Source organism: Bombina bombina, chromosome 1 (assembly GCF_027579735.1).
Source record: "Bombina bombina isolate aBomBom1 chromosome 1, aBomBom1.pri, whole genome shotgun sequence".
Taxonomy (NCBI): domain Eukaryota; kingdom Metazoa; phylum Chordata; class Amphibia; order Anura; family Bombinatoridae; genus Bombina; species Bombina bombina.
In genome coordinates this window covers 301,654,416-301,668,145 of record NC_069499.1, presented here as the reverse complement: position 1 = coordinate 301,668,145, position 13,730 = coordinate 301,654,416, and the positions used below count along the sequence as shown (strand labels likewise).

The following is a 13,730-nucleotide window of genomic DNA, read 5'->3' as shown; positions in this document are numbered from 1 at the left end:
GTGTGAGTGTGTATATCTATCTATCTATATATATATATAAAATAAAAATAGCATTTTCTTCTGAGTGAAGGATAATGCTATTTCTTAAATTATTTCTTATCGCACCTACGGATTTAGTGCATTTGTCTTAGCGCACCTTTAAGTTAGCGAGCAAGTAAAAGCCACAACAGGGTGTTGTACAATGCCCCATAGAAGTCTATGGGGAGAAAGAGATTGCACGGCTGTGTTATCCAACCTCTAGAAGTTAGCACGCCTGAGGCTTTCGCTAGAGTAAAGTTTGACTTTCAATTTCTAATATGAGCTCAAGAATAGGAGCACTACTGATTTAACTTGAGCAGTGTTAGCGCACAATTGTGCTAATATTTTTGAGCTCCACCATCTAGGCCCATATTTGTCAATCTCATGTGTTCTGTTAAACCGAGGCATTCAAAAATCGCACAGGAATTAACAGAGACAGCAGAGAGTCACACAGTTACATTCTTTAGTAATTTATGGTGCTTAAAATGTTTTATTATTACTAATATTTTGCAGCACATTGTTATTTTAATTTCAAAATGTGCACATAATTCCCTATAATGAAACAATATGATCTCTTATGGTTACAGTTGTTTCATATTTCTTTCTTTTTTTTTTGTAAGCTAACTTTTCAATAAGAAATGTGACTAAAACCAATAATAGCTTCAGGTCATAGTATGAGTAAACAGAATGGTTTGATGAAGAGTTCACAAGCTCTTTATTTTATTATTTTATTATATTACATAACACCTTGGATGCCTGATCCTGTTGGCAGCTTTAGCAATAAAACATATCCAACAGTGAATTACAGTGAATTAAAAGTAATTAACATAATATTGATAGAATGAAATGCCATGTTCTGGTGTCTATTTCAAATTCAGCAAAAGGTCAGACTGGCGCCGGTAGATGTCCAGGGTTAAGTACCCTGAAAAATTCTAATTAGGGAACTAGAAGAGACATCAGAAACAAATTAATTGTGGCCTTACAAGATCCAATGATATTAAGATATTACTGGTTCAGCTTAGAGATACGTGACTTTACTGGGATATGTGGTACCAGGGACATGTTGCAGGTCAGAGCATGACAAAATGTCACTGTTTTAATCACTACCTTGCTATCTGCACAACACGGTACAAATATCCGATCAGCATCATTATTCTGCTCTGCACCAGAGAGGCGACAGAAAAGAATTTGCATGCTGCTAAAAGCGTAACTTTTGGTTGAAAATGCTAGAGCAAAAAAGGACAGGCGGTAATTACATGAATAAAAAGTAGGCTGTGTTAACCTTTTGCTGAGTACAACTCCCGTAAGGAAAAAGTTCTTGTTTGGGGAGCATTTTTCTTCCAATCTTCCTGAGCTTTTTATAATGATACCTTCTCTAGTGTTTGTGAGCTGCAGCTCAAACTACATAACTCAGGTACTGAATAATTAATAAAAAAACAAACGCTGCTCAGACAGAGCCTGTACTTCACCAGAAAGCCTAAAAATGGAACAGAATATAAATATGCTGGCTAAGAATGCAGACAGCTCTGGCCGCAATAGTTTAATGTTTACAAATATCACAATTACTAAGCTGAGATGAGCCCCTTTTAATGGCACACTGCCCTGTATACATGGAATGTGCTGTATCTTAGAATGCTCACACGCTTAAATACACTAGAACTGCATAATCAACAAGTGCAAAATAAAAAGGTAATGCAGGAGGGGGAGTGTCCACGCTTTAGTCGAATATGGCTGCTAAACTGGGAGCTCTGATGGAGTAATCTAAATTCGCCATTTAAATCAATCTTTGATAGCCATCCAGCATAAACTTTTATGGCAAAAATAGTGGATAATGAACTGGGGAATATTCGTATTTTTGTACTACAGGACTCTCCAGACTGGACCGCTATGGACTTTGGCAGTACTGAGTTGTAAAGACCTACACACGGATGCTTGTCGGATTAGCGCGCAAGCAAAAACAGTTTACTTTCAACTCATAATACAAGCGCAACCGGACGTTCAAAATAAGCTTACTTCTAGCTCAATTATCGCTTGAGCAGGAGCATTAATTAGGGCTACACTTGTAATCTGGCCGGTAATCAGTAGAGTTGCAGTGTGTTACTGACTAAATCCTTAACCTCATCTGCTTGTCTGCCGAGTATCTGTTAATCACAAATGTTTAATACTGTATATTTGATCTGATGGGGTGATATACTTTTTGCAAGTTAACCTCTTCCTTTATGTATGTCATTTGGCCTCCCTGTTGGTGGAAGACACAGTCAGGTTTAGACTACCTTAAAAGATAACAAAGATTAGGTTAGCATACCAGTAATAATTCACAGAAGTAGTTTTAAAGAGATGTAGGAGAAGCCCTCTTTTACACACTCAAAAGGAACACTTGGTTTATTGTATTATGCCAGATCAAACTATTATGATCTGAAGCAGTCAGATGAAACATTGGCAAGTTATTTGTTTCAAGATAACAGTAGTAAACCTGTTCTCGTTTATGCCTTCTGGTACACTGCCTATTAGGCTAGAAGGAGAACATACTTATCAGGGTCTTGACCTAATTATTGATAACTCATTCTGGTTATCGCTATGCATATTCAGGTAATTCTGAGTCAATCGTTGACCGCCTACGGAAATGTTAACATTGCATTGTACTATAATAGAGCTAGTTTTATGACTATGAGCTACTCCTGTCATAGTAATTTAGTCTCACTCTCCCACCTATATGTTTATATTATTATTGCTCAGCAACAGACTATTAGCCAGTAGTTACCTGATTTTTCAAATACATATTCTGTTTCATAATAGAGTTTAAACTATGTTCTATATTTGATTTTTTTCAGTATATAACAGTTATACAAAGACTCCAAAAGTGTCTATTATTTCCTACCATCTACAATATGTAGCAAATAGAAGCTATATTTACATGAAAAAATCTTGATGTTTCAAATACTATTTCACATTATGACTTGGATTGTTTTGAAACAAGTTTTCATATGTATTTTTATATAGTCTTTTGAAAACTTGTATTACAACTTGTATTCAATGTCTTATTTCTTTATTTTGTATGTTTAATAACCGAAATTAAAAAAAAGATAATGTAATATAGCACTATTTTCTGACAAATTTCAAACATGATATCATGTGGCAGCCATCAGCCAATCACAAACTCAAATCTATACAATGTAAACTCTTGCACATGCTTATTAGGAGCTGTCGCCTCAGAAAGAGTGCATATAAAAAGACTGCACAGTTTGATAAGTAATTTTGAAAGTCTCTTAAAACTGCATGCTTTATCTGAATCATTATGGTTTAATTTTGACTTTAGTGCCCCCTTAACTCATATCCACTACTTACCGCTCCTCTCTGCTCTGTCCCACGCACACTCTGCCTCCAAAGCGAGGAGCGGGGTTACTACATGTTCTTTGCCGCACCTGAAAACCAATCCCACAGGAGGTGCTGCACTGCGCCCAAGATGACCATGGCGTCCATCCTCCATTTCTAACATTCAATACAACAAAAAAAAGAAAACAAAAATAATCAGAAAATTTCAATAATATTCAACACTTCCTGAACCTGCAAACTATTGAGATGCGTTAAACTTCACCTGTGCTTATTAAATGTACCCAGCATGATCTATCTGGCTGGTAGATCAGTAAACAGAATTGATCTCTTCTGGATACAGGTTACATACTCAAGTTTAGCGCTTATACGTTCTCATCATATTATTATTAGAAAAATATGGATAAGTATTATTGCTAACTCGCAATAATCTAGCAAGGGGTTGAGATATATTTGTTGTATTTATATATATATATAGTATCACTGTCCATTACAGCAAAAAGGTTTGTTATATTATTTCATGCTTAACCCCTTAATGACCGAGGACGTGCAGGGTACGTCCTCAGAAAAAAGGCAGTTAACGCCTGAGGACGTACCCTGCACGTCCTCGGTGTGGAAAGCAGCTGGAAGCGATCCTGCTTGCTTCCAGCTGCTTTCCGGTTATTGCAGTGATGCCTCGATATGGAGGCATCCTGCAATAACCTTTTACGGCCATCCGATGCAGAGAGAGCCACTCTGTGGCCCTCTCTGCACCGGACATCGATGGCCGGTATCGTTGGTGGGTGGGAGCCGGTGTGGGAGGTGGGTGGCGGCCATCGATGGCCCTGGTCATGTGGAGGGGGGCGGGATCGTGGGCGGGGAAGTCCGGGGGCGCGCGGGCGCGTGCACGTGCACAAGGGGGCGGGGGCGGGCGCGTGCACGGGGAGGGAGCGGGTGGGAGCCGCTACACTACAGAAAAAATGTGTCCCAAAGCTAAATAAAAGTGGGACATTTAATCTAAAAAAATACCCCATTAGGTGTAATTTCGGTGGTGGGGGTTGGTGCGTGGGTGGGGGGGAGCTACACTACAGAAAAAATTTCAAAAAATAAACATTTAATTGTTCAAACTGGGTACTGGCAGACAGCTGCCAGTACCCAAGATGGCCCCCAATAAGGCTGAGGGGGAGGCTTAGAGAGCTGTTTTGGGGGGGATCAGGGAGGTTGGGGGTTAAGGGGGGATCCTAAACACAGCATATGTAAATATGCTTTTTTTTTTCTTTTAAAAAAACCCCCAAAACCTTTTATTTTAGTACTGGCAGCCTGCAGGCTCACCAGAAACAGCAGTTATGAAGCAGCGGTCTAAAGACCGCTGCTCCATAACCCTGTCCACCTACTCTGAGCAGGCGGATAGACATCGCCTAAAATCAACCCGATCGAGTATGATTGGGTTGATTGACACCTCCCTGCTGGCGGCCGATTGGCCGTGAATCTGCAGAGGGCGGCGTTGCAACAGCAGCTCACAAGAGTTGCTGGTGCAATGCTTAATACGGAGAGCGCATTGCTCTCCGCATTCAGCGAGGTCTGGCAGACCCGATCCGCACTGTCGGATTAGGTCCGCAAGACCTTTGATAAATATACCCCCAAGGCTCTGCTTATGGATTGGCATGGCATTAAAAAAATGCAAATCTCACTCAATTTCACACAGTAATTTAAACCATTTGTTATGTTATATAGGCCATAAATTAGATTAAATATGATCATTTTATGATTCAGATAGAGTGTGCTTTGCTTTGTTATCCATTGTTGAAGAGTAGGCTCAGGAACAGCAATGCACTACTGGGAGCTAGCTTAAAACATCTAGTAAGCCTATATATATGTGCTTTTTTTTAGCTCCCAGTTGTGCATTGCTGCTTCTGAACCTACCTGGGTACGCTTTTCAACAAAGGATATAAAAAAGTGATCAAATTTGATTATAGAAGTAAATTGAAAACTCTTTTTAAAATCGCATGCTTTTTATGAATTTTGAAAGTTTAATTGTGCCATTCAAGTACCATTAAAGGGACATTCTAGGGCAAAATGCACAAGCTGTAACTCAGAGGATATAAGTTTTTGCATTTTACTGACACTACCGTACTGTGACCAAGATTACAAATGGAGCACACAATCTGCTATTACAAATGAATGATTAAAAAGAATGCCATCCAAGGTTCTCTAGCGACATCTCGTAAAATGTTGACAGAACCCCAGACTAAGAGCCTACCAAATTTTGCGTCTAGATGGGCACTAGATATGCACATAGACATTGACGACAACACATGGGGCAACATCTTCCGCAGAACAAAAAAATCCTCTACCTCACCACAAATATTGGAACAGAACTATAAACTCCTCTCGCGCTGGTATTTAACCCCGACCAGACTAAACACAATATACCAAGACTCATCTCGATTATGTTGGAGGGGGTGTGGTGAACAGGGTAGTCTGATACATATCTGGTGGGACTGTCCCCTAATACAAAACTTTTGGAGAGAAGTGGAATCTTATTTACAGAAATTAGCGGGAGGGACACTTCGACTTAATCCCAGAGTGGCTCTTTAAAATGATAAGACACATATTACATGTAAGCCGAGATTCCTTCTGGTACAGATAGGGCTTAATGGGGCACGATCAGTGATCACTAGAGCATGGAAAACCCCTACAACCCCGACATTAGAATCCTGGATAGCACGAACTACAGAGCTTATTAGCTTGGAGGAGTATGGTTTCCTAAAACGAAACAAGCTGCCCTTCTTCTTAGACGCTAGATTCTTGTGGGAAGAGACCTACAACACACCCTGAGGTAGAATACTAAACAAGAGGACTCTAGAGTTACACTAATAACAAATGGGGGCGGTGGTTGGACAACTGGTTAGGAGGCCCGGGGAGGACCTGAGGAGGCTCATCGAGGAGGGAGTCGATTGAACTAGGTGTGATTATTTGAAAATGTGTTAGCGTAAAATAGTCTGATTTGGATAAGTTGAGCAACAACAGCTCTATTTAATACGAACAACCAACAGAGCACTGAAATAGGTTAGAAGTTTATTTGTTTGAATTGTTATATACTCGTTTAGTATGTAAAAGTAAGGACTTGAGAATGTACCATGATTGCTGAAACTATTCTTTATTTCTTCTGTAAAATGGAAAAAAAATGACCTGACAATGTTTAGCGTGGCCGACATCTCTTAAACGCGCCCTATCCAATTAAGGGATAGAGTGTCCACTCTAAGCATCACTCAAGCGCAAAACATAAGAGGGCTAAAAACGTGACATGATTCAGATAGAGCGTGCAATTTTAAACATATTTCAAATTTACTTCTAATAGCAGATTGGTATCCATTGTTGAAGAGTAGGCTCAAGAATAGCATGGCACTACTGGGAGCTAGCGTAACACATCTGGTAAGCCAATAAATATGTGCTTTTTAGCTCCTAGTTGTGCATTGCTGCCGCTGAACCTATCTAGATATGCTTTTCAACAAAGGATATACAAAGAACAAAGTAAATTTGATAATAGCAGTAAATTGGGAAGTTGATTAAAACAGCTTGATCTATCTGAATCGTAAAAGTTTAATTTTGACTTTTCAGTCCTTTTTATTATTAATATGAAATTCTATAAACATACTAGTGCAAAATCAATATTACAAACGTGCATCTTTACTGCCTTTGTTGTAACCAAGTACAATCTATTATAAGATGTGTTGAAAAATATTTTATGCATGTTCAGGTGATTTTTTGCTTCATTTTCTACGCCAGTTGACCACCACTATTTTACTCAGTAACCTACTTTCGCGAGTTACAATATTTCCGGTGATCAATAATTATTTTGCTTAGAATTAGTTAAACACATAAATATGTATGTGTACAGAGCGGTACCATAGGATTTACATTAACCTTTGTAGTGTTTTCACAAGCTATAGGTAAGGAGGTTATAACCAATCAATAGCAAACCACTGTGTCATTAAAAATTGCTACATTGTTCTACTCTCAATAACCACATTCTAATTAGATTGTAGGTAAGCAGTTAAGGCTAGAGCCCCATAAAATAAATTGAGTGTATTTTTTATTTTTTTTACATACACTTTGTTTCCACACATACAGATATACAGTACACATACAAATACACACACATAAACAAATACAGTACACATACACATACACACATACCCAAATACAGTACACATACACATACACACATACCCAAATACAGTACACATACAAATACACACACATAAACAAATACAGTACACATACACATACACACATACCCAAATACAGTACACATACAAATACACACACATAAACAAATACAGTACACATACACATACACACATACACACATAAACAAATACAGTACACATACAAATACACACACATAAACAAATACAGTACACATACACATACACACATACCCAAATACAGTACACATACACATACACACATAAACAAATACAGTACACATACAAATACACATACACAAATACAGTACACATACAAATACACACATACACACATACCCAAATACAGTACACATACAAATACACACATACACACATAAACAAATACAGTACACATACAAATACACACATACACACATAAACAAATACAGTACACATACAAATACACACATACACACATACCCAAATACAGTACACATACAAATACACACATACACACATAAACAAATACAGTACACATACAAATACACACATACACACATAAACAAATACAGTACACATACAAATACACACATACACACATACCCAAATACAGTACACATACAAATACACACATACACACATAAACAAATACAGTACACATACAAATACACACATACACACATAAACAAATACAGTACACATACAAATACACACATACACACATAAACAAATACAGTACACATACAAATACACACATACACACATAAACAAATACAGTACACATACAAATACACACACATAAACAAATACAGTACACATACAAATACACACATACACACATAAACAAATACAGTACACATACAAATACACACACATAAACAAATACAGTACACATACAAATACACACATACACACATAAACAAATACAGTACACATACAAATACACACACATAAACAAATACAGTACACATACAAATACACACATACACACATACCCAAATACAGTACACATACAAATACACACATACACACATAAACAAATACAGTACACATACAAATACACACATACACACATACCCAAATACAGTACACATACAAATACACACATAAACAAATACAGTACACATACAAATACACACATACACAAATACAGTACACATACAAATACACACACATACACAAATACAGTACACATACAAATACACACATACACACATAAACAAATACAGTACACATACAAATACACACATACACACATACACAAATACAGTACACATACAAATACACACACATACACAAATACAGTACACATACACAAATACAGTACACATACAAATACACACATACACAAATACACAAATACAGTAAACATACAAATACACACATACACAAATACACAAATACAGTACACATACAAATACACACACATAAACAAATACAGTACACATACAAATACACACACATACACAAATACAGTACACATACAAATACACACATACACAAATACAGTACACATACACAAATACAGTACACATACAAATACACACACATAAACAAATACAGTACACATACAAAAATACAGTACACATACAAATACAGTGCACATACACAAATACAGTGCACATACAAATACAGTACACAGATTTTATGTCCTAACATACACTATATTGTTTTTGTTTTACCATATGCAGCATGAGTGGTGAGAGGGAGAGTAATGGGGAGAAACAAGGAGAGTGACAGGGAGAGTGACAGTGAGTAAAAGAAAGGGGGAGAGAGAGGAGGGAATCTGAGGATAATTGACATGTAAGTCTCAACTAAGCGTGTGACAAGTTATATCAAACCCACTATTTTGCATTGATACTGAAAAAAACGTTTCACAGGTCAATTAAACAATTTACATAGTGAGGGTGCTCAGTGCCAAAAATAAATACTATAAAACAGAGCAAAAGAAAAAGAAGCATCATTAGAGCACTCACTTGTACATAGAAAGTAACTTATTATGTTCAAGTGAGTTCTCTAATGGTGCTTCTTTCTCTCTGTTTTATGATAATAGACATGTGCATTCATCTTTGGACAAATACGTATCCGTCCGAATTTTGGCCTTTTTTGGCATAATGACCATATGAATGGACTGGGGACAAAAATGGGCGACAACAAAATTTCTTATGTTAATTAGTTGCATTTGTTTAGTTTTGTGCTTTCAGCACCAAAACAAGGTATAACGAACAAAGGAAAGGGGGAAGGACCTGATATCCTTTGATAAATCAGCTCATTTGTTTGCAGTGATGTACAGGGGTTTCATGTGTACAACTTCCCCTGTCCAATCCTGACAGAGCATTACTAAATGACTGATGTGAGAGATAGCAAGTCAGGCATTAAATGCTTGTCCAATTCACTTTTAACCTTGTATAGAGAGGTGGGAGTCTAAGTAAACATCAGCCATCTTTAATCACTTTTACTTCAGATTTTGGACTGTGCAGTTGTGTGTTTCTCTGTCAGCTATTCTCATTGTGTGTGCTGTTTTTTGTTTTAAAAACCCTTTATGTGCAGATTCAGATTTTTTTTTGCAGTGCAGTGAAACTGCACACACTGCATTGTTTTTTCCACTCTAGTGACCAGGTATTTAAAGATTTTATTCACTATTTTAACATTAAAGAGTTGTAGCTTTACATATTGCATATGGGTTATTGCTGGGACTAGGAGGGCTCCTGCCTTTGTTGGGGGGAAAAGTTTTAATTTAAACCCTTTGTGTAGCAAAAGTGTTCTACAGAAATACCCAAAATAAATGTAGTTCACCTCAAATAAATAATGATAAAAATACAGCGTTTATTGAAAAAGGTCCATTACGGTTTTGGTAAAGCTCTAATTTCAATATGTATGAGGATCACTTTGCTGTACCTGTTTAATGTCCCTTTAAGATAAAGGTTAAACAAGTACAGTGAAAGATTAGGGGGCCTATTTATCAAGCCGTCTACTTTACCTTCCTTCGCTGGTTCAATACGCCCGCCTAAGCTTGCCTACCATCGCCGCCGCGGACCTGAAAAATTTCGCCTAAGTTATCAATAAAGCTGTCAAAAAGCCGCTCACCAAGTACGGGGCGATGAGCAGCGGACTGTGAGAGTTATCATTCATCCGATCTCGCTGCTCTTCGGCTTTTTTACAGCTTTATTGCTAGCCTGTCACTAAGCACTCACACTAAACTACACTGTTCTACCCCCTATACCGGCGCCACCGGAGCCCCCCGCAACTCAATAAAGTTATTAACCCCTAAACCGCCGCTCCTAGACCCAGCCACAACTCTTATAAATGTATTAACCCCTAAACCGCCGCTCCCGGACCCCACCGCCACCTACATTATACCTAGTAACCCCTATCCTGCCCCCCCTATACCATCGCCACCTATAATAAAGTTATTAACCCCTATCCTGACGATCCCGGACCTTGCCACAACTAAATAAATAGTTTAACCCCTAAACCGCCGCTCCCGGACCCCGCCGCAACCTATATTAAACTTATTAACCCCTAATCTGCCCCCCCTACACTGTCACCACCTATAATAAATGTATTAATCCCTATCCTGCCCCCCTACACCGCTGCCACTGTAATAAAATTATTAACCTCTAAACCTAAGTCTAACACTAACCCTAACACCCCCCTAACTTAAATATTAATTAAATACATCTAAATAATATTTCTCTTATTAACTAAATTAATCCTATTTAAAACTAGTTACCTTTAAAATAAACCCTAATATTGCTACAATATAAATAATAATTATATTGTAGCTATCTTAGGATTTATTTTTATTTTACAGACAACTTTCAATTTATTTTAACTAGGTCCAATAGCTATTAAATAGTTATTAACTATTTAATAGCTACCTAGCTAAAATAAAGAGAAATTTACCTGTAAAATAAAAACTAACCTAAGTTACAATTACACCTAACACTACACTATACTTAAATAAATTATTTCTATTTAAAACTAAATACTTACCTGTAAAATAAACCCTAAGATAGCTACAATGTAATTAATAATTACATTGTAGCTATTTTAGGATTTATATTTATTTTACAGGTAACTTGGTATTTATTTTAGCTATTTAGAATAGCTATTAAATAGTTATTAACTATTTAATAACTACCTAGCTAAAAGAAATACAAAATTACCTGTAAAATAAATCCTAACCTAAGTTACATTTAAACCTAACACTACACTATCATTAAATTAATTAAATAAATTACCTACAAATAACTACAATTAAATACAATTACATAAACTAACTAAAGTAAAAAAATAAAAAAAGCTAAGTTACAAAAAATAAAACAAAATAAGTTACAAACATTTAAAAAATATTACAACAATTTTAAGCTACTTACACCTAATCTAAGCCCCCTAATAAAATAACAAAGCCCCCAAAATAAAAAAATTCCCTACCCTATTCTAAATTAAAAAGTTCAAAGCTCTTTAACCTTACCAGCCCTTAAAAGGGACTTTTGCGGGGCATGACCCAAAGAATTCAGCTCTTTTGCCTGTAAAAGAAAAATACAACCCCCCCAACATTAAAACCCACCACCAACATACCCCTAATCTAACCCAAACCCCCCTTAAATAAACCTAACACTACCCCCCTGAAGATCATCCTACCTTTAGTCGTCTTCAGCCAGCTGACCATCGATGGAACCGAAAAGGAGATCCGGAGCGGCAGAAGTCATCATCCAAGGGGCGCTGAAGAAATCTTCCATCCGATGAAGTCATCATCCAGGCGGCGCTGAAGAATTCTTCAATCCGGGCGATGTCATCTTCCAAGCGGCGTCTTCAATCTTCAACTTCAATCTGATTGGCTGATTCAATTAGCCAAACAGATTTTTCCTACCTTAATTCTGATTGGCTGATAGAATCCTATCAGCCAATCATAATTGAAGGGACGCCATCTTGGATGACGTCCCTTAAAGGAATATCCATTCGTCGGTAGTCGTCGGGAAGAAGAGGAGGGCTCCGCGTCGGCTCGTCTGAAGATGGCTCCGCTCTGGATGGATGAAGATTGAAAATGCCGCTTGGAAGATGACATTGCCCGGATGGAAGAATTCTTCAGCGCCGCCTGGATGATGACTTCATCGTATGGAAGATTTCTTCAGCGCCCCTTGGATGATGACTTCTGCCGCTCCGGATCTCCTCTTCGGTTCCATCGATGGTCAGCTAGCTGAAGACGACTATATGTAGGATGATCTTCAGGGGAGTAGTGTTAGGTTTTTTTAAGGGGGGTTTGGGTTAGATTAGGGGTATGTGGGTGGTGGGTTTTAATGTTGGGGGGGGTTGTATTTTTCTTTTACAGGCAAAAGAGCTGAATTCTTTGGGGCATGCCCCGCAAAAGGCCCTTTTAAGGGCTGGTAAGGTAAAAGAGCTTTTAACTTTTTAATTTAGCATAGGATAGGGAATTTTTTTATTTTGTGGGGCTTTGTTATTTTATTAGGGGGCTTAGATTAGGTGTAAGTAGCTTAAAATTGTTGTAATATTTTTTAAATGTTTGTAACTTATTTTTTGTAACTTAGCTTTTTTTTTTTTTGTACTTAAGTTAGTTTATGTAATTGTATTTAATTGTAGTTATTTGTAGGTAATTTATTTAATTAATTTAATGATAGTGTAGTGTTAGGTTTAATTGTAACTTAGGTTAGGATTTATTTTACAGGTAATTTTGTATTTCTTTTAGCTAGGTAGTTATTAAATAGTTAATAACTATTTAATAACTATTCTAACTAGCTAAAATAAATACCAAGTTACCTGTAAAATAAATATAAATTATAAAATAGCTACAATGTAATTATTAATTACATTGCAGCTATCTTAGGGTTTATTTTACAGGTAAGTATTTAGTTTTAAATAGAAATAATTTATTTAAGTATAGTGTAGTGTTAGGTGTAATTGTAACTTAGGTTAGCTTTTATTTTACAGGTAAATTTCTCTTTATTTTAGCTAGGTAGCTATTAAATAGTTAATAACTATTTAATAGCTATTGTACCTAGTTAAAATAAATTGAAAGTTACCTGTAAAATAAAAATAAATCCTAAGATAGCTACAATATAATTATTATTTATATTGTACCTATATTAGGGTTTATTTTAAAGGTAAGTATTTAGTTTTAAATAGGATTAATTTAGTTAATAAGAGAAATATTATTTAGATTTATTTAATTAATATTTAAGTTAGGGG

The 13,730-nt window shown here is 36.7% G+C and overlaps 1 protein-coding gene across 2 annotated transcripts in view; it reads right to left on the bottom strand.

Moving 5' to 3' along the window:
- SEMA5B (semaphorin 5B) overlaps window positions 1-13,730 on the bottom strand; it is a 754,887-nt gene that overhangs the window by 72,734 nt on the left and 668,423 nt on the right. For both annotated transcript variants that reach the window (XM_053698073.1, XM_053698072.1), the window contains one exon: window positions 3,364-3,507. In XM_053698073.1, the coding sequence (XP_053554048.1) occupies window positions 3,364-3,507 (144 nt within the window). The remainder of the gene's footprint in view (window positions 1-3,363; window positions 3,508-13,730) is intronic.